The 27,123-nt window shown below is 40.0% G+C and overlaps 5 protein-coding genes and 1 long non-coding RNA gene across 21 annotated transcripts in view; 4 read left to right on the top strand and 2 right to left on the bottom strand.

The window, feature by feature from the left end:
- The window catches only part of SENP7 (SUMO specific peptidase 7), a 44,979-nt gene extending 37,882 nt beyond the window's left edge, over positions 1-7,097 (bottom strand). For 7 of the 16 annotated variants that reach the window (XM_084522191.1, XM_084522201.1, XM_084522206.1 and 4 more), the window contains exons 1-2: positions 7,000-7,097; positions 624-668 (exon numbers count right to left, since the gene is read on the bottom strand). In XM_084522191.1, coding sequence (XP_084378317.1) covers positions 624-668; positions 7,000-7,005 — 51 coding nt within the window. In that variant the 5' untranslated portion in view covers positions 7,006-7,097. Of the gene's footprint in view, positions 1-623; positions 669-1,585; positions 1,657-2,143; positions 2,167-6,999 lie in introns of those variants that run through there. The other 9 variants (XM_084522203.1, XM_084522193.1, XM_084522196.1 and 6 more) reach the window with 7 other exon arrangements.
- LOC311438277 lies at positions 1,743-2,356 on the top strand. Its single transcript, XR_014694048.1, has 2 exons — positions 1,743-2,045; positions 2,157-2,356. It is a non-coding gene; the product is annotated as an uncharacterized lncRNA (long non-coding RNA).
- On the top strand, positions 2,433-6,278 carry LOC311438232 (putative protein ARB2BP). The gene is made up of 2 exons (XM_084522403.1): positions 2,433-2,780; positions 4,980-6,278. The coding sequence occupies exons 1-2, from the start codon at positions 2,748-2,750 to the stop codon at positions 6,039-6,041; spliced, it is 1,095 nt and encodes a 364-aa protein (XP_084378529.1). The 5' UTR covers positions 2,433-2,747; the 3' UTR covers positions 6,042-6,278.
- TXNL4B (thioredoxin like 4B) lies at positions 7,008-8,655 on the bottom strand. Its single transcript, XM_084522433.1, has 3 exons — positions 8,319-8,655; positions 7,817-7,968; positions 7,008-7,364 (listed from the first exon to the last, which is right to left on the bottom strand). Exons 1-3 carry the CDS (start codon positions 8,448-8,450, stop codon positions 7,199-7,201), a joined length of 450 nt encoding a protein of 149 aa, XP_084378559.1. The 5' UTR covers positions 8,451-8,655; the 3' UTR covers positions 7,008-7,198.
- A 2,011-nt stretch (positions 8,656-10,666) lies between these two features.
- On the top strand, positions 10,667-12,149 carry TRMT10C (tRNA methyltransferase 10C, mitochondrial RNase P subunit; the record flags this gene model as incomplete). Its single annotated transcript, XM_084522375.1, has 1 exon — positions 10,667-12,149. One exon carries the CDS (start codon positions 10,667-10,669, stop codon positions 11,909-11,911), a length of 1,245 nt encoding a protein of 414 aa, XP_084378501.1. The 3' UTR covers positions 11,912-12,149.
- Positions 12,150-12,384: 235 nt separating this feature from the next.
- PCNP (PEST proteolytic signal containing nuclear protein) lies at positions 12,385-20,275 on the top strand. Its single transcript, XM_084522414.1, has 5 exons — positions 12,385-12,474; positions 16,055-16,275; positions 18,302-18,376; positions 18,895-18,950; positions 19,900-20,275. The coding sequence occupies exons 1-5, from the start codon at positions 12,417-12,419 to the stop codon at positions 20,027-20,029; spliced, it is 540 nt and encodes a 179-aa protein (XP_084378540.1). The 5' UTR covers positions 12,385-12,416; the 3' UTR covers positions 20,030-20,275.
- Positions 20,276-27,123: the final 6,848 nt, after the last annotated feature.

Here is a 27,123-nt window from a genome sequence, read left to right as displayed (position 1 = left end):
TGCAAGTTGCATCAGCTTTCCTCTACGAGAAAGGGGCTGAATCAATGTATACATGCGCATATACATTTAGCAGATTGCTCATCCCAACCAGCAGTACTTTTCAGGATGTTCAGAGCAGTAGGAGCAAGGGTCAGGAATCATGTGTAAACAAGGCACTGGAAAGGACTTCATTTCCAAGCCACCAGGCAGACCTTACCCGATCAAACCAGCTGCTGTGCCCTACAATTTGCTTTCACGAGTGCTGCCATTACGAGAAACTACTATTAACATAGATATTTTAGAAAACACTAGCATACAGTGTCTCTGAACACATCTCTGCAGAAAACCAGTTACGTGGCTCTTCCTCTTACTTAATATTTTAGATGTTGCTTGGGACTTAACGCTGTCCTGAAGAGCGTGTTTATGTTAAATCGGAGGTTAACCCTTTTGTGTATTAGTGTGTTCAGCAGCAGACATTGGTACTGAAGGCCACTACATAAACCGGTTCTCAGGAAAGAGATTCCAGAGAAGTGAAAGCAGGACCACTAGTGAATGAATCTGGTTACACAAACACATCAGGACACACTAGGATAGCCATAGGCTGAAAGCCTATGTTGCATGTTGTAAATTGTACAACAACTTACATTGACTTGACTTGAAGATGACGTTCTTCCATCCATGATTTTCTTCTGAAAAAAAAAAATTAAAACAAGCTTAGCAGACTGTATTTTATTTATTCAGAGGGAATTAAGATCACAGTAGTAGGTACTAAGCAAAAACAAGAAATTCCTTTTTAAGGAAGCCAGCACAAAGAAATTGACAGGCACTATACAAAAGAGACATGTGCCTGCGGAGTGCTCTGGATTGTAAGTGCAAAAAGATGAGTTAGCAAAGTTTTCTCTAGGATTTATCTTTACTGAATATATATACTGCTTAAATTCACTTATTAGTTACCCAGAGAATAATTCAGGCTTTGATTACGAAGTGAAAAGGCATCACAGAAAGACATCTGAAATGCTACAACAGCTCTGATAACAATAATAACAAAACTCAAGCGTTTCTGTTAACAGATCAAAGCCTTCATCAAGGGAAGAACACCGCTTCACAACTTCCAGCCCTCCAAAGGGTTTATTCTCCCTGTCAATACTCTACGTGCCTCAAAGACGCATCTAAGACCTTCAAACCTCGCCCCCAGCCTCCAGACCCCCAAAAAGCCGGTAACACCCCTTAAGCCAGGCTGGGGGTGTTTCCCCAGCGGCTTCTCCCAGCCGGCGCCCTGCTGTCAGGCCGGGCGAGCAGGCCGAGCGGTGCCGGCCAGGCGGGGACCCGCTGACAGCCCGGGGGGCACGCGGAGCCCCCAGCCCCCAGCCGTGCTCCCACTCCCCGTTCCCCCCCACAAGCGCGACGGGCTGACACGAGGGGTCGACGGCATTTACTGCGCTCTCCCCTCAGCCTCGCAACCCCTGGCGATTTCGCTTTTGTGGCACAGACAGCCCGCCTCCCCTCTCCTCCCCGTTGATCCTCCTTCCCCCGGCGGCGGTTCAGGGGCTCGGGCGGCCGCAGCTCCCGCCCCAAGACCCCATCGGGCAGCCCCCTCAGCACCCACCACTCTCCTTGCTGCTCACCCAGGCCCCGGCGCCGCCTTGCGCAGCTCCCCCGGCTGCTTCCGGGCATGGCCCCGCCCGACCCGGGAGAACCGCCCCGCGACGGCCGCCCCTTCGCCTCACCGCCCCTTCGCCTCACGCTCCCCCCTTTCCCCTCACAGGCGGCCCCTCAGGGCGGCCCCTTCCCGCCACTTCTCCCTCGCAGCGCTGCCGGCCGCCCCTCTGGGTTTTAACTTTCTGGCTCATAGCCAAGTGTTAAAGGGAAAAATGAAAATAAAAATAAAAACCAACAGTATATAAATGACGTAGAGCAAGTGACAGCTGCGTGGTTGCACAAACCGGCCTCCGTCCGCCGAACCGATCAGTTGTAATAAAATCAGTAGTTCTGGAAATCCGTTACAACAGTTGCAGCACGCGCTGACAAGCATTGAAGGGAGGGAGGCAACGCTAACGTTTGTGAAAGTACTATAAAAGATTCCAATATATATTTTTTTTAAGTAACATCCAACAACAACAAAAAAAAAGTTTAAATTGTATTTTGTTTTACTAATTGCACTTACATCTCCATTTTAGTCAGAATCCTGGAGATGGATTGTTCCCGTACTGCCCTTCAACCCGCGCGCCTCCCCTGTCACACACACCGAAACCGCTCTCCTACCTCAGTGCTGAAGCCAAAGAAATCCTGCAACTGAACACCACCAAGATCAGCATCCAGCAACATAACACCCTCAGCTGATGTCTTTGGAAATCCCTTTACAATAAAAACTTTTTTTTTTTTTTTGTTAGCATACCTTCAGAATTGTAACTTTGACATGTAATTTTTTAAAATAATAGCAGCTATTTCCTCTTGTTATAAATTATTTATATCAAGTAATGGGAAGCTGTGGGGAAAAAAAAAATAGTTTTGACGCTTGTTTACTTTCACATCAAGGAGACTTAGCTTTAATTTATGCTCAGGTGTAAAACATGAGATAGTAACTGGTAACCTGGAAACATCTGAAATACTTAACACTTCAGATGGCCTCAATAGTCGACAACTGATGTATTTCATAGGCACACCCCAGAATAACGTATAAAAAGAAAGGAAATGTGAACTCACATGGGTTTCCTTTCATATTATGGAGAAATTATTTACACCCCCCCAAGTCAAAAAGATCGCTATCTATGATGATGATGACAGATTTTACAGAACTCTTGGTAGGTACTGCTGAGCTTTGCTACAAGAATTTTTTAAAATAACAAATTTCATACTGCTTCTATGATTTATACTCTAGTAGCATTTATAATTTGCTAAATGCTGCACAAATACTAACCAAGCTTAATGGTGAAACATCTTACAGTCTGAGTAGCAAGATAGTGTTTTTTTTTTCTTACCCAACAATATTGTTTAAAATCAAAACTTATGACGGCTACCAGAATACAACATATTATGTTTATATATAAACAATTAAAGAAGCAGAAATCAAAACTGATTTAGAAAATAGATTTAGTAAAAAGAAACTCATTTTGCAACTACAACTAAAACAATAAATTACTGTTGTGGCTTAACTCTGTGATATTACAAGAATAAAACATTAGTCTAGAGAAAACAGTAAGGTTCTAAGGTGCTGTTCATCAAACGAATGCTCTTAAGCAATAACCTAGTTATTGATATTACTAATTGCTTCATATCACTTCAGTTCACACCTTGAATGCAATCTGAGGAAGGCAAGTCGTACCTACGCTTGATGTAAAAGTGTATTTTTGTGTACTTGCTTCTTGAAATCTTCTGAAAGCTTTTACAATACTCTGTAAAACAGATTTAAGTAGGTGTCCAGTGTTACATACACAGGGCTTAATTTGGCATCATATGTTGTTGTTTTGCTTTGGAATTGGAAAAGCATTGCTGTCAAGAGTGGCTTGAAGAGTGTAGTAACTTGGTATTTGTAGTGTGCTGGAAAAATATGCCCTACAGCCTCCTACAGAGGAGGAGAGAAAGAGAGAGAGAAGTGCTGGATAGCAAGACAGCCTGTGAGGAAACTGTATTTACCAATTCTTATTTGTTTTAGGATGTTTTCTTTGTGAGTATCTCTTCCCCACAGACATCTTTCCTTAAGCCATGTGCATTTTTCTTACACTTAATTTTTAGGGAAAACAACACGAATATGTCCTTACTGAATATATTTTTATATATGATATGTCATACACATAAATAATATGTATAATCACATTTATATGGTATAGTTTATATATTATTGAATCTGCTTTTTATCCTTTTCTGAGTGTATTTTTAATAATATATATATATATATATAACAAAGGGGAGGGTAGCATTTTCTAGCTTATTCTCTATTAATTAAAGACTGAAATGCCCCTAAAGGGATGGCTTAACACCTCAAACCCTTACGGAGATGACTTAAAGGGAGAATGTATATATGCTGTTTTGTGAAGAAGTGCACTTTTTTTTTTTTTAATTTGGAAGCGTAAGAGCTAATTTTCAATGTGCTAAGCAGCTTACTGAAGGGAACTTACATTCTGTAAAGGAGTTGAGCTCCAACACAAGCCATTTAAACAAAAGTTTTCAGATCACTTTCTGTCCTAGTAATCACCAATACCAAATGTTGTAGTTTTAACATAATCAATGTGATTTATTGCATTCTCAGTGATCCTGGTAGTTCAAGAAAAACTGAAAGATGTATTGTCTTGTACCAATGTATTTGCCAAATATAACTTCTTACAAACCATTTGGCAAAATCCAATCAGTGTGTTAAACGATAGACACAGCTTAAAAATGCTTGTATTTGTGGGAATTGAATGCTAGCAAATCTCTATTAAACAAAAAAAAAAAATCTATAGAAGGAGTCTAAGCACACCAAGGGTAACCTCATGTTTGCAATTTTACATGCACAACAACAGTCAGTAGTAGATTGAACAGATTTGAAGAGTTATTGGGAAAATAGAAGGTTATGGTTAACTAGAATATTCTGTTGTATGCAAACTTCTTCCTGGTATAATTCTTATCTGTTGATCAGTCACATGAACTGAAAAATTACTTTAGTTGAAACCAGAGGCCATAGTGTAATATCATGAAAAACTGCTGTATGGATTTGTATATCTTCTCCTTGTTCCTGGGTCACAATGGCTGTTTCATTCTGTCATTGATTCAATAATTTCCACGTGGCAAATGCTTACGAAGATCAGTAATAACCAGAGAGATTAACATCAATATACTGCTGTTGAAATTTAGCAACTGCAATCTGTAACAGGCTTTACAAGCAGCTGGTTTACTACAGACCACCAAAAGCAATGAATGCTTGGTATGTAACTGCTTTTAAATGTGAATTACAACAGGTCATCTTTATGTCACTGTTGTATGGAGACCTATCCTTACGTTGACATAGTTTTCTTAATTTGCAGTGGTTAAAAACAGAGCGTGAACTAAGCTTGTGGAAACTAGTAGAGGGTTCAGAGTACCAAGAGCAACTAAAGTATGACTTCAATACAAAAGGGGAACTGAGGCATCTGGACACAAATGAGTCCTTTGTTTTCAATTATTACAAGAATTCACATGAGAAGAATCATGAACGCTATCAAGTCTTGGGACATCTGATTACTCAATATGTTTATGAGCTCCTAGAAAGAGTCTGCACACTGCAGAAAGTTTATATTCCTACTGATGCTACAGAGGATGAACCAAGAAGCTTCTTTTTTATGAGTGAGAAAGCACTAACAAGTTCCTCTAGCATAATTGTGCTTCTTCAGGACCGTGGAGTTTTCCATGCTGGGCAGTGGAGGCAAAAGACCATCATCAGGGAGGGCCTGAACCACGGAACTCAAATACCATTCATCAAAATGGCCCTCCAGAGCCATGGGGGGGTGATCGTACTGAATCCCAATGACAACCTTGTTGACCTGAAGATGGAAAGGGAGAGGCAAAGTTTTTCTGCCAGAGAAGAATCGCTGACTTCTACCCAGTCCTGTCAGTGGATCCCCAAGCGGTGCAGCAGCAGCCCTGAGGAGCACACCATGTATGTATGGGATCACTTCATTTCAAAGAGTGCAGCCAAGCACGTGGCCTTCATTGCCCATGGCTACGGTGGCTTGGTGTTCGTTGACCTGCTTGTGCAGAGAAAATGGGAAGTCATGAATAAAGTCTACTCTGTGGCATTCATTGACTCCTTGCACAACATACAGCATCAGACTGGAAGCGATCCCCAAATACAAGAATGGATACTGAAACACTGCCGTGAATGGGTATCAAACAGTAAGCCTCTGGATAAAGCTGTGGGGTCCCTCCTGAAAGTGAATTGTACTACTGTCTCTGCTGGAACTGAGAAGTATGGCTTAGCACCTTCCTACTGCCTGCATTCTGTCTTTAAGTACCTGAAGAGCACGCTGAAAGCTAAGACCACAACAGCCTTCACACGTTCACCTATTGCAACCAGAGGCAGCACGAGTAAGAAGAGAGACAATAAATAAAGGTGTCCTGGTTTGGCTTTGATAGTAGTTTCTTCCTTTCATAACCACCCCTGCACCTATGGCTCTTGGCAGGGGAGAACCTTGAAGTTGTACATTTGAAGCTAGTTTGTTTTTTGAGAAACATGCAAGTTAACAATTATGGAAAAAAAAGAGTGCTGTGTTGAAAGTTCCAGGTCACGTTCCTTTAGCTATCTGTGAAACTGCAAGTTGCACGAAATAAAGATGTTAAGATATCAACTCTTATCTGTATCTTCTTTTAAATAAACTTCCTGCAGTTTTAGCTCTATAATTAGATGAAACTATCAGCAAAACTGATTTGTTAAGTACATAGCTTTCAGTAAAAGTACAGTTCTGGAGTATACAAGGCATGCAAAGGAACTAGCACTCTGAATTATCCTATTGCCTACAGCAAGATTACTTCTTAGTGCATGTCATACAGTGTTTAAAAATCTTTTCAGAGCTGTAAGATCCACCTTCCTCCTTGAAATGTTCACTTGTTAAATCTTGTGGGAACTGAAAATGGTCCATGTCTGCAAAAGAACTCTGAAGGGCGATAAAAGCTTTTCCTACAGCATCAGTTCCCATCTCAGTCAAAAAAAAAATACTGAACAGTAACATTGGTTACAGAGAAGAGTCAAATTCCCTTTCATATTTATACCTATTTGCAATTTTAGTCATGCTTACTAACATAGAAAGAAGTTTCCACCCCATTATTCAAGAACAGATGGAAATGTGAACAGTCAGGTAAACACTTCCAATAGCAACCACAGCTTTTTAAATTAAGCTAGATGGGCTGATGTTACATTTGAATGAAAGTTGAAGTAAATAAGCTATTATTAGAATACACTGTTCAGTTCCTTCAAGAAAATTGCAATGGAGATGCTGTCATAGCGCATGCATGCAACAAGTCTGTTCTATAGCTGCCAGTCAGTGTGCAACTCAAAGAATAGCCACTTACAAGCATTCTACATGTTGAACACAGCTTTATTTACAAGAGAAGTATTAGGTGACAGAACATCTGTCTTCAGAAGGAGACCAATATGATCCTTCAATGCAAATGCTTGAAATGTCCCACAGTGTCGGAAGTTGTTAAAAATGCTCAAAAAGTTACCTAGAATATCTGTCAGTTCCACAGTTCTTTCTCTCAGGCCAGCTCATTAAATTCCTTGGTAGAGAAGGTCATATTTAGGAATGTTATTAGGATCGATAGGACTTCTTACAATGAGCTTTCCACGCATTGCTCCACGGTAAATCACTTCAATCAGATCTATAAAGTCTTGCTTTGTTTTGAAGCTTCCTACAAATTTGGTGTGATCTGGAGACCTAAAGATAAGCATAAGATAAAGGCAGAATTGTAACATTAAAGTGTTCAAAGCAAAAACACTTGAAGGTAAGAAAAGCTGTATAATGAAATTAAGGATTCTGACTTGGTCATTCCGAAAGAAACCCACAGCAGTAGTAATGTCAGAGCCAAATCTGGAATATGCTGACACTTGACATCCTAAATCCAAGAAGGTACAGCATTGTGTCAAAGATTTTACCCATGCTATTTCTTGTAGAGTCAGATAAATTTCACGACTGACATATACTTATTGAATTACAGCATATTTCAAAATACTTTTTAGCTTTATGTCCTTCTGCCTTTTCTCACGGTTATCTAAAGCAGATGTTGTCAAGAACAGTTTTCAAACATTATGTCCTGTAGACAAGGTAACCCAGAGAGAGACTGCTGATTATTACAGACGTAACAGATAACATCAGGTAGGATGACATACCCATAGTCAACCTTCATGTGCTGTCCATTGAAGAAAAATACTGTAGAAGGAATATAACTGATGTCAAAATACTGGGTGTACACAGGAACGTTGTTCACATCCACCAGGTAGATGACTGCCATTTTACTTAGGTCATGAACTGTCTTTGCAAGCTAAAAAAAGTGAGAAAGGTGACAAATAGGTTAACACACAAGATGGAAAAAGGTGGAAAGCTTCATAAAGCCCATTTCCATTACACCTTATAACTTAAAGCAGGGCTAGAATATCACCTTTTTGACTTCAAAAGCTTTGTATGCCCATTCGATAACATAAACATCTGCTTAACTTTCAAATGGTTTATGGCATTATTTCGTTTAACACCTAATTGTCAGCATGCAATCACCCTCTTCGTAAGGCCCCATCTTATCCAAAAGCAACACGACCTTCTCCTGTGCGCAACAGGTATACCCGCAGAGTTTATTTATTTAAAAAAAGGGGGGGGGGGGGGTGGAAACGCTCTTACAATATCATCGAGCTGCAGACAAACAGCATCGTTATCTCTTCCAAACCGGAGCACCAAAACCTTCTCCGCCACGCTTTTTATCGCCTGATCCACCTCCCTCTTACAGCTCAGCTTGGGCAGCAGAAAACTCATCGTGACAGACCGCAGCTTCCGCTGAAGCCCCCCACCGAAGGATTAACAATTAAAAAAAAAAAAAAAGCGTCAAAAAATTAAAGCAGCGAGCCAGCCCCTAACGGGGGGTGAGGAGAGCGACGGCGCCTGGCTCCTCCCCGGGCATGCTCTGCCCTTTCCGCTGACGGCGAGCACAAAATGGCGGCGGGCGGCGGCGGCGGCCCTTAGCGACGCGGGGAGGAGGCAGGTGCGGGTACGGGGCGCTGAGGGGAGGAGGAGGCCTCATGGCGCCCTCGTGGCGCCCTGGAAGGCTCCCGGGAGGGCTCTGGGGACGCTCTGCGGTGCTCGGGGGAGCGTTAGGGGTTTGGCGTGGTCCGCGTTGGAAGTTAGGGGGAAATCGTGTTTTAAAAAAAAAATAAAATGAGAAAAGCGGTTGTGGTGCTGCAGCTCTAGGTTCTCCAAGAGGTGGTTCAAACGCTGCAGGTTGGCTGTGTAGAAAAATAACTTGGTTGTTATCAAAAGCTGCGATCAGGTGTTCAGATTGTGGAAATCTGTCTTTCAGTTTCACTGGAGCTCCAGTAATAGAAGTTATTTGAGGAGTCTGTCCCTTGGCTTCTCCAGTTGGATGGCAGACATTCTCAGATTATTAATTTTGTTGGGATATTTAATACTTAGATCTCAAATTACAAATATTTCTCTTGTAACACTTAAGCATTTTCTCTTGGCTTCACACTGAGGTATTTTTGTTAGTTTTATCTTAATGAAAGGAAAAAATGAAAACTCGGTCACAAATTTTGATGAGTTACGGTATCACAGAATCATGAATGTTGGAAAAGCCTCCAAGATCATCTGGTTCAACCGTCCCCCTACTGCCAGTATCACCCACTGTGTTTAAATGCACTTCATTTTTATATAGATGTTTATTAATAATTTACCTGCCCAGATGCAGAGCCACAGAAAGAGTATGTTAATTATATGTTAATTCCAAAATAAGTTTAATTTGTTCTTCTGTACATCTGATTATTTTCAGGTGGTAAGTTATTGGGGGAGATTCTGAATTATATTTTTAGAATCTTAAGCCAATTTTTATGTTTCGGCCAAATCATTTTTTTTTCCTTTAACATTCACTGAATCTTCAGATCTTCCTTAAGTAGATTTGCATTGGATAAGGAAAATACTAAACATTCTTTGGTATTTTTCTTTCTACAAACCTCTTACATTTAAGTACAAATGTGTGTGAGATTAATGGCATTGTAGGTTTCCTGTCCTTAACTTTATGCAGTGATACTGGTTTCACAGGCAGTCTAGCAAAAAGAAAGAAGATGGTCATTTCCTGTACTAGTTCTTTGTTGCTTCATTTTGTTTTTGTTCCAGGAGCTGTCTAGCAAATCAGGTATGGAATCTCATTTGGCTGGGATGATCACACTTTTTTTTCCCTGTTTTCTTCTTTTCCACCACCTGGTTAGTTGACTGTAGGATCAATTCACTGACTTGGTTCATCGTGTGGCCACGTGAATGTTTGCACTGCTGAGAGAGCCAGGAACAAGGGCTTCAAGGGATATAAGTGTGTGTTTACTGGCAGTAGCGTTGGTTTAGCAAAACTATAGCACTGGTAGCTCCACTACTTCAGTGACCTGCAATGTGGAAATGCATGCAAGAATTAAAAAGCAAGTATTAAAGTAAAAAGGAAAAACTTGAGTACCAAAGTTTGCTAATAGACCTTTCTAACACAATAGAGAACAAAAATGTGATCTTCTTTAATACAAAGTTATTCCAGAAAATGTTACTAGGTGAAGCACCTTATCAATTTTCACAGTGTAGGCAAATTAGACCAGGTTGTGTTTTTAAAATAATTTCAGATTATATGCGGCATTTTGCTTACGTTTGTTGCAAAGGCTCTTCTTTGTCAAATGATGGGAGTAATGGAAATAGATCTCAGCCAATACTTAAAGGCTGACTGCATTTTGAAGTGCAGTAAGTGCCACTGTTTGAAGTAGTAGAGATAACCACGTCTAATCGTGACAGCACTACATACATCATTTTTATTTAGAAAGAGTAGTAAACCAATAGTGGAAGCGGGAATTCCTAGTGTTCCCCAAGAAGCAACTTACTGTCTGTTGACATTAATAAAGATGATTATCTGTGTGTGTTTTCTTCATGACAAGTTTTCTGACAAGTTTTCTTCACCTCTTATGCTGTTTTGCAGATAAGCGTTTTACCACAGCACGTGTCCAAGTATGCAGTCTGCTAACATGCTTCTGAAAAAGCTCGTAAGATATTCTGTCTTTCCATTTGCTGCACAACATGGGATGAAAAAGGATTTGTTTTCACTCAGTAGGACTCTGATTTTATCACATTGCCTGAAGGAGGGCAGTTCACGCAGTCCCTCAGAAAAACTAGATTTAGATGCGTGGAAGGAAGTAATGAAATCTGGGTCGCAAGAAGTCAGTGCGACAGCCTCAGAGCCTAAGGAAACTTCCACTTTGGCTGCTGCACGTGAGATTCTGGAGATGTGGAGACTAGCTGGTAGATTGGTTCCAGAAAATGTCACTGAAGAACAGCTAAAAACGTTTATAGAATGTCCTTCCAAGTCAGCCAAAAAGAAGTTCTTAAAATTTTTGTATCTTAAAGAACTTTACAAAAAAAGTGAGAAAAGGAAGACAGAGGAGAGAAAGGAAAGGAGGCTAGAAATGCAGGAGAGCGCTTCAAAAACTGAAGAGCCCAAGAGGAATCCATTTTTATGTTTGTGGACCAGCTCTATGGACAAAATATACAACTGGAGGGTAGCTCAGTCAATGATCTTTGGCCAACCTCTAGTATTTGACATGTCTTATGAAAAGGATATGTCAGACAGAGAAGTAGCAAATACAGTGAGACAGTTAGTATTGAGTGAAAGTTGTAATCGAAGATCCATGGATCCATTCCACATTCACTTCTGTAACTTCAAAGATGACAGCCTGTATCACAAGGAACTTATCAAACATTATAGAGAAGCGTGGGGCAAACTGCTTATAACTGTGACAGACCAGTGCTACACAGATATCTTTCCGAAGAATAAACTTATATATCTGACTGCAGATTCTCCCAAAGTCATGAAAACTTTCGATCACGACAAAATCTACATTGTCGGGTCTATGGTTGACAAGAGTATAAGAACAGGAGTCTCTTTAGCACAGGCAAAACGTCTGGGGCTGGAGACTGCAGCCCTTCCGCTGGAGAAATACTTGCTTTGGAGTAGGGGTGCCAAAAATCTCACACTGGATCAGATGATGCATATTTTATTAACCCTGAAGGATACCGGGGACTGGAAGAAGGCTCTGGAATTTGTTCCCAAGAGGAAGTACACAGGCTTTGTAAACAAGCCTGTGCATGAATTGAAAACGGCCTTAAACCTGGTCAACGCGCTTAAACTTCGGAAGAGGCAGGGTGAATTACGAAAGCAATTTGCAAAGAACTACTCCAAGAAGCTAACACAAAAGTAGAGTGCTGAGGAAGAAAACGGTATTTGCGGGCAGGCTGTACCCTCGAACGCTCCAGTTTCTGTGGACTTGCGGAACTGTATTTGAGTCTTTGTCACTAAAAATGCAATTGTTAGTCCAACTGAGATGACCTTTGTGAGGGGTGATTTTGTAAATTGACCGTGTCATGGGGCAGACGGGATTTATTTGTGCGTTGTTGGAATTAACGTGCGAGGAAGGAGATAAAATTGGCTGTTCACAGCGCCTGGCTCCGTGCAGTTGTGTGTTTGGGGGGGGGGCGGACCTGCCCTTCAGGGGCTGCCGTGAGGCGCCAAACGGAGGCGCTCGCGCTGCCTGAGGCGCGGTGGCGCCGGAAGTGCGTCACGCCCGCCGCGCCTCGGGGAAGAAGGCGGGGAGGGAGGGGGAGGGAGAGGGAGGGAGAGGGAGGGAGGAACGGGGCAGCCCCGCCCCTGTGGCTGCGCGGGGGGCGGCGCGCATGCGCGGCGCGGCAGGCGGAGGCGGGGACAAAATGGCGGACGGCCGGGCGGAGGGCGACAAGGCGCGGCGGCCGCAGCAGCCCGCAGGAGGTGAACATGCAGCGCCTCGCCCCGGGAGGGAACGGGAACGGGGAGGGGAAGGGGAGGGGAAAGGAAGGGGGCTCGGCGGCGGCCACGGGGGGTGGGGGGAGCCGGGGGAGCTGCCCCCGGCCGGGCCGTGAGGGGACGGGGCCTGGGCCCGCCTCAGGGCTGGCCGCGGCCCCTCAGGAGCGGTGCGGCCGCAGCGCTGCTGGCGCCTCAGGATCTGCTTTTAGCAGCTGCGGGACTTGTACGAGTAGAGATACAGGGAACGTTCCTCGTGTGCCATTTTAAGCACCTTGGTGGCCTTCTTTTTCCTTTTTTTTTTTTCTTTCAATTTCATCAATCCTTAAGTTTTCAGTCTGATTTTATGTTATTCCAACCTTAACTCGGATATTCCTGTCTTGTTGTGTACTGCTTATCATCAGTTCTCTTCAAATCTGTAATCGTGCTTCTTTCTTCCCTTCTCTCCTTTTTTTTTTTTTTTCCCCCTCATGACTTAAAATTGAGAAAATAGTGGCCTTGCAAATCTAGAGCTTCCCTTTGCTGTTTTTGGTGTAAGCATATCTAGAAACTGGTGGCACTTCTTTGATCAGTTAAAAGATTAAATTAAGCTTGTAAACCAATTAGCGTAGTCTCAATAGTGAATGTCATTTCTGATGATCACCAAAATATGAACGGTAACACGTGATCTGGGGTAGTTCCTAGACTCTTGAAACCCTGGTGTTTTGTCTTTGTTTTTTTAACTTGTTTTTATACTTTCTAAATTCTAGTAATATAACCACTGGACGGCACCACTATATCAGGTGTTCATGCTGTCCTGTGCACTTCTTCGGTGTGCTGGAACGAGCTATGGTGCATTGGCCCTAATTAAAGGTGTCGTTCACTGATGACATTTTAAAGCAATTTAGTTTTTCTTTTGGCAAGTTTTTTCCCCTTAAAGTTAACTTAATTATGACTCTTTAATGTTTTTATCCCCACTGCACAGCAGTCACAATCCCACGGACAACATATCCTGTGATGCTCTGCACCAAGCCCTCTTGGTCCTGTCACTTGGACCACCTAGGCAGTGGAGGTTGTCCACTTGCTTAGCTTGATACTTATGAGGAAAACTCATCCGTGAAGCAGCTTCTGATTACTATGATCCATTAAAGAGCAGTGGTCAGACTAGGTCTCAGAATAGTGGTGCTCGTAGTAGGTGAAAAATGACCACCTGAGATTTCTAGGAAATAATTAAAAAGCCTTAATTAAAAAAAAAGTCTACCTTGGCTTGAGAAATTAGACTGGTTTAATGAACAATATACGTGTGCATTTATAACTGTTTGCTCTAGGAATATAATTTTTCTAGACACAACTGTTCCCACACTCTCCCAATTGTCGTGAGCTCTTTATAGCACCTTCAGCAAGTTGAGTTTTTTGTAAGGAAGCAATTTCTTCCATCAGTCTACAGTTTGTCCTAAGCAGAGCCTGTCAAAAGTAGTATTTATAGTTCAATGGTGATAGAACCTAATTTTGAGACCAGGGTTGTTTAACATTTCATAGAGAAGGGTGAGAAAACAGGTGTGGGAGTTGATACAGCCAACCCTAGATTGTCTTAGACATGATGTTTTTTGCTTAGCAGTACTGCAGAATTCACAGCCAAAGCAGTGAGCTGCAGTCTAGTGCAGTTCAACTTCGCTTCAAGGTGGCCTGGCTCAGGAACTTGGACTGGGCCAGTGTGCCCTGACATCTGGGCTGCTGCGATTGTCGTATCTTACAAAGAGGCAAACTTCTAGACCCACAGTTCCCAAACTTTTCAGTCCAGTGTAACTTTTCCCTCCCTTCAAATCACCTTACATGCTATGGTGTAAACTAGATTAGTCTAATAACTTAATATTCTGCTTAATGTGATTTCATGGACAAGCTGTAACCAGCTTCTCAAAGCACTGCAGAGTGGTGTTTGTAAAACGCTGCTAAGACAGCAGCCAGTACCCAAGGTCACTCGTGTAAATGTTGCCTCTTCTCTTTCATCTTTATTCGTCACTTCTGTATCTAGAGTCAAATTTCTAGTGGTGCAGACTAATACTGTTTTTGAATAGAGTGAAGTTAGAGATTTTTATTTCTCTGTGTGTTGTATATATGTTATATAGTGATCTGTCATCTTCCCAAAGGTGAATAATAAATGAATTTTTATTCCAATCACTTATTATCGTGATAACTGGAATAGTGAGGTAGAAAGGGTATATTCTGCTAGTATGACAATACCAATGATTTGGGAAATAGCAGAAATATATATATACGTATATATAGATGTATATATAGATGTGGATAGGCAGTAAATGCACTGTGAATGGATGCCTGAAAAAATGCAATATTGGGCAGTTATAAGCTTAAACTGCAAATTGAGGCAATGTTAAGAAAAATTATATACACCAAATTGAAGGATACTTCTATTTTTCTCATTTCAGTTTCCTCATGTCCCTGGTTTTCCTTTCTCCTGACATTGTGTGCCTCCTTTTTTTTCCCCTCAAAACTGAAATCTTGTTGACCCCAAATTCAGACTAGCTTCTCTCCCATTGCTCTGCCCTCTTTATCTGCTTTTTGCTGTTAGAGAGCAGTGCTAAGAAATTTCTTCCCTGGTGGCCTGCTTTTGCACCATGTGGAGGGTCCTTTTTTCCGTTCCAGATGATGAGAAACTGGTGCTAGTTAGAGTTTTTCTTATTCTGATAGTATGAATGCTTTCCTGTCCTTTCTCCAATGCATGCTTTTTTTTTTTTTTTTTTTTTTTTTCCTCCCATCTGCTACTGCAGTGATTTGCTTATTGCAGCAGCAGAGAAATGTATTTTTGCTGAAGTGTTTACTATGTTCACCATGAGTCTTCCAAGGACACCTTTGTGCCTTGGTGTAGCTGAAGAAGCCGTGTCTATAGGAGATGCAACTGTGATTCGAGTCCTTTTTCCTCTGTGAATCATTGTTCAGCTACTATGTTTTCTGTGACATTGTACAAAACCAGAAAAGATGAAATCTCTATATATGTTTTTCTAGTGCTGATTCCTTCCTCAAGCAGAGCTTGGCAGATTTAATACAGATGAGATGTGGACAAGCAGTGACTTGAAACATGGTTGAGACAGACGGCCTCACTCTAGTCACTTCCATGGTCTTAGAGTTGTGCCAGACAAGCCTAGAGACTGGCATGGACACGTTTTTGTAAAAGTTGGGTAGAATTAAATTTATCTTAAATTATCTGCTGTAGATTTGGAATTGGGATTCTGATTGTGAAACCTTATCTGTTGCAACTTAAACCCTAAAAAGATTTAGTCATCTACATTTAATTTACTACATGAACTTTGACTTCCATACTAAATAAAGAGATGGTGCTTCAAGATTGTTTTCCTGGCTCGTACACAAGAAGTTCTTTACAAGTAGTGGAGTGCTTGTGGTTTCTTCTACTCGTTGTATTTTGCTGTCTACTAAATGTACATTGGTGACAACTGCTGTCACTAAAAACACCTAACCTATTGCACTCAAAGTATAATGCTTTATGAGGTTGCTGCTCCCATCAATCTGCTCAGTAAAAATAGCTCATCTTGGTAAGTTGTTTCGACTTCACCAGGACCTGAAGAAGAGGCAGAAAAACCTGTGAAAACTAAGACTGTTTCTTCCAGTAATGGAGGGGAAAGTTCGAGTCGCAGCGCAGAGAAACGGGCAGCTAATGAAGAAGCTGAAGACTTCACCACAAAGCCTGCCCCTGCCAAAATGTCCAAGTTTGGATTTTCCATAGGCAATCAGACAGCAAAGAAGACATCTGCAATATCCATCAAACTAGCAGCAAATGTAAGTTGTCTGAGGACTTCTAATTCTCAGGAAAGTGAGGTGAAGGGGAAGTACTGTGGGGAGGCTTCCTTGCAGAAGGAGTCTTGAATTAAATGCGGGTGACTTCACTTAAGTTAAAGACAGCACTGCAGGGCTGCATACTTTTGCATATGTAAGAACTTGCAGGCGATTAATCCCGGGTCAGTTGTCTCAGGAAGCGTAAGACTTGATGGAAATTAACTGCAGATCTTTGAACATACAGAATAATTTTGTAATGAGATTGGATAGTGGAATAATTTCCTGAGGGAAATGAGGAGACTCATTAAACTGTTCAAACCACTTCAAAATGAGAGCTGGGAGCTCCGTTGCATGGGATGGTTAAAGGTGCACAAAAGCAAGTCCTCTCTGAGATGCCTAATAGGTCATCTTCACTCCAAAGATCATGTTTTTGCATGGGAAAGGCTAGCTTGTTCTTCATAATTTTGCTTGTTACTTGCAAGGTCAGTGTGATTCATTTATCCTAGTGCACTCTTTTTTTAACCTTGTTGAAGGACTTTTTGGGAAGCCTATTAAAATAATGTGAAAGAGATGAGACCTCTCTTAAGAATTTTTATGCCCCGTGTTGTCCAGTAAAGGTTATCCCTGTGCTTGTTTTAATGTGAATCTGATGCTTCTCTTTATTATGAAAGTAGACCTGTACTAGCTCAGGCACGGACAAGCCAGGTGCTGCCTCTCTTTAATAAAGTTTATTTATACTTTCCACATCCCACTGTGCTGAATAGGTTATAAACCCTTGTCTGGATTCAGTTTGGACTATAATCATGAAAGGCTTGCACCTGCAGTGCCAGGATTTTACAGATCTGCAAAAAATGAAAAGAGTGGTTTGTTACATCTCCACATGGAAGGGAGATGTGGGCTGGCAGCATTCTGGGGTATAAATGCAATCAGGTCAATCAGACTTTGGAAGAATCAACAGAGCTGCCTTCTGAGCTACTAGCAAGCTTGGATTTCTCATGTAGGAAGCTATTTCCAGTGGCAGTAAATTTGGCTCAGGATTTTTGGCTTCCTGCATTTAGTGGGTGACTGACAGTGCAGCAGGTTTGACAGTGCTGTAACTCAACCGGTTTCCTTTTAGTCATTTCTGTACTTTCTTAGTATGCTACCTGTTCCTGTGGAGTCAAAGCTGTAAAAAATGACAGAATATTTACACGTTATAGGCTGTTGGATGAGCTGCAGGCAGTTGCCTAAGGACTCGTCTGCAGTATCAGGTTCCAAAATACGAATGTATACAGAATGATAACCAATGAAGTCAAAATGGAGGATGCACTGTATATGACTGATTTAGATAAGTGGTAGTACTGTCGCAGCAAACTGTTAATGATGATTCAACACTTTTAGTAGTCTTACAGCAAAGACAGAAAGTAACTCAGATGTAAGTAGCCTGATACACTTGAAATAGAGGAGGGTATTTCTGGAAATCTAAAAATACGCTTTTCAAGGGGCCTTATATTTATCAGGCCTCCATGGTGTGATGTGCAGTGATACTAGTTAAAAAGTATTGGATTGTTTTAAGCCAGAGAGCTGTTAAATTGTTAAAAGATGGGAAAGTAAACATATTCAGCTACCTGGCATTAATGGATAAGAAAACTCCAAAAGAATAATGTATAATAATAACAGTAGCGTAGTAAAACTCTGAACACCATGACTTAATGAAGTCCTGGTTTAATTGTTCATGTCATGCAGCAGAGGCTGTGTACCCCTGCAGTGTGCTAGGAAGTTGAGATTCGCTTGTTTTCTTGTAATCTGAGAAGGCTCAGCTAGCTTTTCAGAGAGTATCTTGCACAAATGAGAAGCCATTTTCCCTTTCATTGGAGAGAAACCTTCACCTGTTTGATTAAAGCAAAAATACTTTTCCTCCTTGTTGCCCCCATCAGTTTAAATGAAAATGCTTGACTTTGTTTTACCAGATTATTTAAAATGAAAAGGGGAGGTTTTTTTTTTTTTGAGTTGGTAGACTTACTTTCCTTGTGCATTTCATCTCTTTCAGAAGCCTAAAGAGCCCGTTCCAACCCTTGCTCCAAAAACGCTTTCTGTAGCAGCGGCTTTCAATGAAGATGAAGATGTGAGTAATAAGGCAGTGACTGACACAACTTTGAGTCCTGTTGGTGTAGGTTAGAGTTAGGCAGAGACCAGTGGATTATTCAAGGTTTTTACAAAATTGTGAAAACTTTCAGCTTAGAAACATCTCTCGTTTTTCTGCTTGAGTATGTACAATTTTGCAGCACTGTGTTGTTTCAAGAAATCATTAAACCTAAATTAACTTCTCCCTGAAAGTGAAATATACATAATTTGAATTAATGGTTGCTTTCTCTGGGTTTATTTTATTTATTCTTTTTTTTAAAAGGAGCCAAAGAGAAGTTGTGCTCCTTTTAGTTTGAGTATTTTGTCGTCGTGTTGCTGCTCCATCTTGAACAGAGATGATCAAAGGAAATTGTACTTGTTACTTTCTGTAACCTTGTAGAACCTGTGTTTTTGTTCTAAATCAAATCGCTTTCCCGTGGGACAGCATTCCCCATATTATCACTGAAATGTTCAAAAGATGACAGCCAGCCAGGCTCTAAACTCCTTTTTCCTTTGTAGAGTGAACCAGAAGAAATGCCTCCAGAAGCTAAGATGCGCATGAAGAATATTGGAAGGTAGGTCAGCTGTGGTTTGCAGAAGGGTGAGCACATAAGAGTTTCTTCAGCTCAGGTCAGGTCTTTCAGATGGTTTACAAATACAGAAAGATGGATTAGGTTCAAAAGTTTTTCTTCAGACATCAAAACATTTTATCTAAAATTTCAGCTGTAGATTGAATTGTACATTTATATTTGCACTTTGGATCATACTTGCTGCCTTCTTTCTGAAGAATAAATTGATTCTGTATTGAATAGAAACTAGTTTGCTTCTCAAAAAGTATTATTCAAGAGCTACAAATTGCAAGTCTTCATGCTTGCAAACTAAACTTTATATCTTTCTAGTTCCCCGTTTTATGAATTGCCCTGAAATAATGTAGTCTGCTCAGATTTTTTTAAACCCATGCAAGAAAAAGATTATATCTTTCAGAGGGAAGAATAATAGCTGGTGTACTTTTGAAATAAATGTATGTTATTCTTTTTCTTGACACACATTTGAGACACAGTAGGGTCAATCTTAAAGTAAACATGGATACTTCCAGAGAAGGCTTCACTTAAATGAGGGATGAATTTGGGCATATATATTTTAAAGAGTCTACCATAATAGACTGCTTTTAAAGGCACTCCCCTGAAGGCTTACTGCTGCTCAGTGGATATTTTTTTCTACAGTAGCAGACTTGGATTTTTATTTTTGTAGCCCTTAAAACAGATTCTTCACTGCTAGCAGCAGTTACTGCCGCTTCCTCTGCTGCCGCATCTCCTCGCTCTCTTGGTGTACCACAGACAGATGAGTTCTGTGGCCAATGAACAGTTGCCAAGCCAAGGGCTCCTGATGTAACTGAAAGAAAGATATATGTGGTAGCTCCTGGCAGCAGGATGCGCATGAAATCAATGTTTTCCCTTGCCCTGTTGCACCAATTAGTACAGTTAAATTGACTTTCTCAGCTGATACTGTTTTTGCTTTTCACAGGGATACACCAACCTCAGCAGGACCAAATTCCTTCAATAAAGGAAAGCATGGGTTTTCTGACAACCAGAAGCTATGGGAACGAAATATAAAATCTCATCTTGGAAATATCCATGACCAAGAAAATAACTAAATGATGTGGATTGAGGTTTGGGGGGAGGGAAGGGGATAACATTAAAGGAACAGTTTCCTTTTTTAAGAATGGTATAAGACTATCTTTGGAGCCACTTTTTTAAGATTTTGAGTGGTACACTAATAACTGAGTTTGAAATTAGAGGTAATTTATGTTTTGTATACAGATTTCAAGGCATTTGCTAATTTTGTAGTTTCATGTGATTAGTTTCAAAAGGTTACAGATAATAAAGAAATTGGAGTGGTACCTTTTTAAGATTTTTTTTTTTTTTTGTCAGCGATTAAGGTGGATGAAAAAGGTTACTGTCTCTTTAATCAGGTTAACATTGAATGCTCTTGCATTCTCACTTCTGGCTCCCTCTTCCTAACAGGAGAAACAGTTGGCTCCTGGGAATACTGCTAAAGAGTGAGCATTGTTTGTGCTAGAAGTGTTACTGGACTATTAATTTGAATATGAATTTAAACAGGAAACATTAAGAACCTAGACTTTTTTTTTCTCCCTACAGTTAACTTTTTGTTTAGTCTCTGCAAACTAGGAATTACGTTGCTCTGAGTGGCTCTGGTAACTTAGCTCTAATTTTGTTTAAAACTTCATGTAGGATGTGTTACATTCTGTGGCTTGTTTCATCCTAAGGAAATGGGCCTTGTCTGTATATTAGATACAGTCTGTAAAGAATATTCACTACAAAGATAAATCAGTATTTTCAGTGTGCTCCTCTTAAATCATTAGCCTTGAGTAGTGCTTGTTAGCATTTCCTTGTGAATTAAATAGAGACTAATATTAAAAGCAGTAATAAGTGATACACAAAAGCCACCACCAAAAAGACAAGATAATGTACATTAAGTTTCCCATTTGGTTGAAATATTTTTCTTTACTATGCCTAGAAGGAATAAAAGCCACACCAAAAATCAGTAACTCACTGCTTAAGTATGAAAAATCTAAGATGCACTTTCCCTGTCTTGCTATTTAAAACAAAATGCCTTGATGCCTGTGACTTCAGTGGACACTATCAGGTTAAAAAAAAAATGTTGTTTTTTCAGTCCTAATGCTCCTAGGAAGTGTCAACTTCAGAAATAACTTGCTCTCTTTCTGTCTGTCTGCCTTGTGCAGTAATTCTGAACAACGATACTGACATGGTCAGTGTAATTTCCTAGCTCGTGTACTTCAGAACAGTGCTGAAAGACTTTAAATCTGGTAAGGACCGTCTAAACTTCGGTCTGCTTTGGATTTAATAGTTTTAAAACATCTTACTAGCAGAACTGTTTACTTAGAAATAATGAAAACTGACAGCAATGACAACAGACACCTGCAGAAACTGAAGGTTCTTTCTAGACTCAAATACCTGATAGTGTCAACCACTCAATTCATTTCAGCCAGGATCTGGTTGTAGAATTCAGTATGTTAATTGCTTTCATTCTGTCTCTAAAGCCTCTCTTCATGCTAGAGTTAAAACTGCAAGAGCAGAAAGGAAAGTGCATCTTCAAGTGTATTTTTTTATTTCATTTTAGGAAAGCTCTGACCACTTAGACTTTTGAGTTTGTACGTTCTAAAAAATATTTTTTGTATTTTTGTATTGTATGTGTAATCTTTTTTCTTTTGAAGTCTGATGCAGTTGAATACCTGTAACTATTTTCTTTAAAAGCCTTGTTATAAACGTAACATAAAAATGTATACATTATTTTTTTTTTCCATAGCAGAAATCTTTGGTTTATTTAAAAAAACAAAAACAAAACAACAACAACAACAAAAATACACTAAAACTGACCTGGGGATTATTGGAGCTAGGCAAGACAAAATGAAGTGTTTTGCTTTTTGACTTATTATTATATGTGGTTCTGCTTGTCCGAAGAAATGCCCATCGGGTAGTAGTAAGTCACGGTGAATAGCTAGTTTAACTTGCTCCTTAGCAGTTACTTGCTACCTTCTCAGTCACTTGTGTTGGGAGAAAGCAAAAGGGGGCTTGTGGTAAGAGGATGACTGAGACCTATTCATTCTTATTTAACTTACTGTCAACCATGTCTTCCACATCCTTGGCTGAAGTAGACGTTGATTTCAGGTTTCGTGGTACTTCAGCTTAGAATCCTTTAAGAGACTGCTAGGCGGAACAGCAGATGTGCTAGGATATAGCTTTCACGTAAGTCCCATAGCAAGAGTTATATTTATCTTATTTACTTGCATGGTCAATGAACGTAATCCTACCCCCTGTGAGAGACTGCAGCAACTTCTAGATCTGAGTTGGAGGTAAGCAGAGATCCTGTCTCACTCCAGGTATGAGTTCTACTTCCTTCTCAGTGTTGCGTGGAAGAAAATCAAGTCAGGATTGCCTAAATCCACTCAGGAGAATGAGTGCCTAACATGTTTGATCTTGTAATGACAAAGGTGTCTGTTTAATGTAGGGCCTGATGCAGGAAAGAACTAACCTCACAAGAATTGTCAAGGAAAATGTTAGCTAGAACTTCGCTTGAAGTTCTGCGCTTCTATTATGACAGTCGTAGTCTTTGAATGAATATAGTAGTATTGGGGAAATATTTTGTTTTTTTTTTTTTAATTTAGAAATTCAGGAATTGTAAAACTCATTGTAAGCTACCTGATTTAGCTATCTTAAGTGCTTCCAGGGCATTTGCAGAGACAGCTGCCTGGTATAGCGAGGTATGTATGCCTGTGAGTGGTTGAAACGTGTATCCATGCAACTTGTGCAGTTTTAACTCAGAAAGCTTTTGCTTGCTTATCAGTAAAGCTTTACTTAGCACCTGAGCAGCTTGTATCTTCAGCTAACATCCTGAATATTTTGCAAGTAGTGCAAACTGCCATGGCAACTGTCATATTGTAGATTACCTAATTACAATATTCAGCCAATTTTGACCAAAAAACTATCGTGTTGTAGTGTGTCCACTGGGGCATTAGCCACTGATGCATTCAGGCATTCGGGTGTGCTGAATTCCATATGCTGTGGGTAGTTTTATCGAAGCTTTCCTTGGGAGGAGACTCTAAGAAAAGTCAGCATTGGTGGAAAATAGTTGCTTCTGCTTCCTGAAGAGGCAAACCAAGTTTTTAAGTTACTGGAAATCACTGGGGTCACTAGAACTCATTTTAGGCTGCTGCAAGATAAGAACATAAATCTGTTTGGAGGAGCAACTGAATTTCGGGAAAGCTTTGTGGCTGCATATTTAGTAGCCTTAAAAGGTGTTCTGCAAATGTGTGTTCGTTTTTTCTTTTTTAATTATGTTTTTTAACACCCTGTGAACTGGGAAATGCCATGAAGGTCCTACAGAAGGGAAGGTTACATTCCAAAATCAGTGTGATTTGTCTAGTTCCCATGCCATGAGATGCTAGAATAACATAAAAATTGGACAACTAGCAACTTGCTTTTTACTTGATCCTATTAATACAGTCCTTATTTTTTCTTTTTTATTAATAAAGGGATCTTCTACTGTTCTTTAACTGCTGCATATTCACATCTTAAAAATTACATAGTGTTTACTTAGGAAAGGTGCTTGTTTAATAACTTTGAGCTGTTGTCTCAGGGCAGAGGCATAGGTATCTGTATAATTAGAAGCATAAACCTCGAGCTATTACACTTTAACTGCATATAACCTTGTTAAGTTTCTGTCTATGAATTTCCATTTAAAAGTTGGGCATGATAAGAGTCCAAGCAAGGGATTTAGTTACCAAAGTCAACCTTTAAACTCTACAGTGCATGCTTTTTGCAGTACAGGTCTGTATATGCAAGCTACCCTTTAGGGTAGGGTGACTAAGTAGGAGTGGTTGTCACAGCTAGCAATTAAAATATGAACTTTCTGATCCAGTTACGTACAGTGAGATTTTTAAAAACCCTTGCTAATCTTGTGACAGCGGTTTTGGTTGTTGGTTTTTTTTTGGATTTCCAAATGAAACAGATGCACAGATGAAGTGCTTGTGTTTTTGTAGTGAGAGCTTTGCTGAAGCTTGAAGTCCTGAGCCTGTGTTAATACTTTCCCTGAAGTATGAACGTAATAATCTAAAGTAATGCAAGTTATAATAAAGGCATAACTATCACTCCTCCTCTCCCCCAGCTTTCCGTAATTTGTAGTCATAGTCATTATGTGTAAGTGTTGGTTGATTCCTAATAGGGTGTTATAAAATGCTAATTCTGCCTTTGCTGTTGTGAAAGAAGTCTAACTGTAGTAGCCTTTCGTGTTCATACATACACCTTAGCATTGCAAACAAAGAACAGTAATCATGAAGCTGGCAGATAGCTTAGGATATTAACACTAACTTGCACTACTGCACAGATAGATAGTAACACTTAATGCGGATGCTTGTATTTATAAAGCAGAGCCCTGTTACTAAGAATAGTACCCTTAAATAAAACCTTTCAAATGGGGGCAAGATTGAACAGCATTACTGAGCTTGCTGAAGAGCCACAGTAGACTTGTAAAGGTATTTGACAATAACCTGAGAGTGAGGGTAGTGACTGAAGTCATTCCAGGCCTTTGACCATCTTATAGTTTAAAAAAAAAAAAACACAAAACCACCCAGACAGTAGCTAGCATGCTGTCATGGGAACAGGTCTCAATGGAGAAGTGCTTAATAGGCACTAGGTTCCCAACAGCCAGTGGTAGCAGCAGCTGCCCTAACCTATGGTTAGTCCGTTACATGCATACTAGTAGGCCACATCACTTCTTCAGTACACAGCCTTTTGAATCCCCCCTTTTGACTGAATTATGTATTTCTAGTGTAGCCTAGTTACCTGTATAGGTCTGCAGAAGAGTTAATATGCTAAAATGCTAACCATTAATATCCCTAAGTCTTACCATTTCTCTTAAGCGATCGGGATACACCATAAACCAACAAAACAATGACCAACAAAAAAAAAAAAAAAGGCTTTTCTGCAATGCCAATGTTGCCTTAGTGTTGCTCCTAAGAGGAGAGGCCAGGAGGCACCTGTACAGCTCAGCCTTCAGGCAGGTGGGTGACAGGACAACTGCCCAGAGCAGAGGCCAAGACAGAAGTGCTGTGTGATGCTGCCTTCTGTGTGTCAGTGTTGTACAGAGAAGTAACTTCTTAACTAAAAATGGTAGAACTAATGGTAGAACTGTGTTTTAAGTGAATGAGAAAAGTCCCCTTTACTACGTGTTGCAGCCAGATTAATCCAAATATGAACATAGTGTTTTGTTAACATCATACTCGAGTAGATTGATGTTCTAACACAGTGGAGGTTTTCCTTTCCTTGTACAAGTTAATTTAAGTAAAATTTTAAAAGTAGGGAGTAGATGTAGAAAGTCTCTGCCTATAATATAGAAGGGGAAATACTGAAGAGGAATGAACAACATTGTAACACTTTCCCAACCCCCCCGGAAAAAATGTTGTTTGTAAGAGGAATTCATGGCAAAGCTTAGTTTATTTAATGACAGAAACCATAACTTTATACATCTAACACTAAATAAAAACAGCATCATGTACAGATCAAATTATATACAAGAGTTCATCACTATACTTTATAAATGGACAGGTCTCATGAACTTCATTAAAAAAAATCAAATTACATAATATCAACTGCATAGTTGCAGTCTGACATCAAAGAGGTTGCGGAAGCATAGTAAGCATCTTAAATTAATAGCTTAGGATATCTAAGGAAAAACTTAAGGCAACCTCTGAAATACAGGAACAGCAAAGCTAACAACGATACTCCCTACTAACCTCATGCCCTTCTGAAAGATGAGGCACAGTATTCAGTGTTCCGCTTTGATATTCCTGGTTGAGTTCTGTTTATGAAACAAACTTATTTCCTTGTTTTTAAGTAAGTGACAGGCTATCAAGTCAGTTAAAGTATTTCTACAGTGGGGAACAAGGCTCTGAAATTCATTTTCACTTGTTTCCTACCGTGTATTGGGCAAATAAATAAATGCACCAAAGATTAAACTGAGGTGCTAATAATATTCTTTGTAAGTAACACACTAAATATACAAATAATGTTCTAGCACTATTTACAGCTGTTTTCCCTTGCGATTTCATCACTCAATACATAATTACTTGTAAGATACAAACACTGGAATAAGTTTTAAAGGTTACCTAGCAGTCTATTAAATCTTTTTCCATCATAGTGGCAGTAAGAACAGTTAATTTACCTATGTGTTTGTGTGTTTTTTTTGTTTGTTTGTTTTAAGCAGGATGGCTGTCTCAAGATTCTTGACCATACAGATATTCAGAAGTTACAGCTAGCAGTTTGTGGTTTTTTTTTCCTTCAAGTATTCATTTTAGCTTTACTCAGTTGGGTAACTAGAAAAAAAAACACAGTTGCAGGATGTATAAATTATGACATGACTTCTGTGCAGGACAACATTCATTTTTGAAAGAGTCATCCACAAATTCAAATCTGAGGCAGAAACTCAAGCTACCTTAAAATTTCAACAACTCCTTATCTACATGTTTGCAAAACCTAAAAAGAACAGTTCATTCTGTAGCTTAGTAGGCAGATATTCAAGTAGTTAAATATGATTGAAGGCAGATTCAAATGAGGTGGTTACTTCATCATGGATTTTGCTTAAATTTTGCTTCATAAATCAGTTTTAAGGGTTACAGCATTATATGCATACGATTTTAGTGACTGCAGCATTTACAGGCTTCTGGCTCCTTGGATACCCTGCTGCTGTCAAAGTTGGAAAGCATTTAATAGTGCTATAGAAACTGAAAATAGTTTAAAAGAACACAGTTCTGGTTCTTCCTGTGTCTAGGACATTCCATGATCTCCTGAAAGACACTTATTAAAAAAATAAATAAAAAAAAAAACAAGAACAATTAAAGAACCCACACCTTGATGCGTGCACTGTACATAGTATTAAATCAGCTTGGTCAAGCATGGCTGTGATTCATGCTTACTAGCAGGAAAGCCTAGGAAGAAAATCCTTCCATCAATGTGATACAACACTGAGTAATTAGCTTGCCTTAGAAGTATTTGTTAGAGCATCCGTAGTAAGGTCTTCTGGAGACTCTTGTAATTTTGAGACTAATTCTTACCTGATGCTAAGACTTTCATAGTTGTTTCCTTTGACGTGGCTATGTGTCCCATTTGGGAATTATCAGAGCTCTTCTCGTCAACAATATAACACAAGATC

The sequence above is a fragment of the Aythya ferina genome (genome assembly GCF_964211825.1).
Source record: "Aythya ferina genome assembly, chromosome: 1".
Lineage (NCBI taxonomy): Eukaryota > Metazoa > Chordata > Aves > Anseriformes > Anatidae > Aythya > Aythya ferina.
The sequence above is the reverse complement of the archived record's forward strand: the minus strand, read 5'-3'. Positions and strand labels throughout refer to the sequence as shown.

What these genes read in the sequence shown, in the direction of transcription:
- LOC311438232 (XM_084522403.1), top strand. Translation starts at nt 2,748, where the DNA reads ATGATGATGATGACAGATTTTACAGAACTCTTG. An exon ending in CAGATTTTACAGAACTCTTG is followed by an intron (nt 2,781 to 4,979) that starts GTAGGTACTGCT and finishes CTTAATTTGCAG; the next exon opens with TGGTTAAAAACAGAGCGTGA.
- TXNL4B (XM_084522433.1), bottom strand. Translation starts at nt 8,450, where the DNA reads ATGAGTTTTCTGCTGCCCAAGCTGAGCTGTAAGAGGGAGGTGGATCAG. An exon ending in GTCTGCAGCTCGATGATATT is followed by an intron (nt 7,969 to 8,318) that starts GTAAGAGCGTTT and finishes CACTTTTTTTAG; the next exon opens with CTTGCAAAGACAGTTCATGA. An exon ending in CACATGAAGGTTGACTATGG is followed by an intron (nt 7,365 to 7,816) that starts GTATGTCATCCT and finishes GCTTATCTTTAG; the next exon opens with GTCTCCAGATCACACCAAAT.
- PCNP (XM_084522414.1), top strand. Translation starts at nt 12,417, where the DNA reads ATGGCGGACGGCCGGGCGGAGGGCGACAAGGCGCGGCGGCCGCAGCAG. An exon ending in CCATCAAACTAGCAGCAAAT is followed by an intron (nt 16,276 to 18,301) that starts GTAAGTTGTCTG and finishes CATCTCTTTCAG; the next exon opens with AAGCCTAAAGAGCCCGTTCC. An exon ending in CGCATGAAGAATATTGGAAG is followed by an intron (nt 18,951 to 19,899) that starts GTAGGTCAGCTG and finishes TGCTTTTCACAG; the next exon opens with GGATACACCAACCTCAGCAG.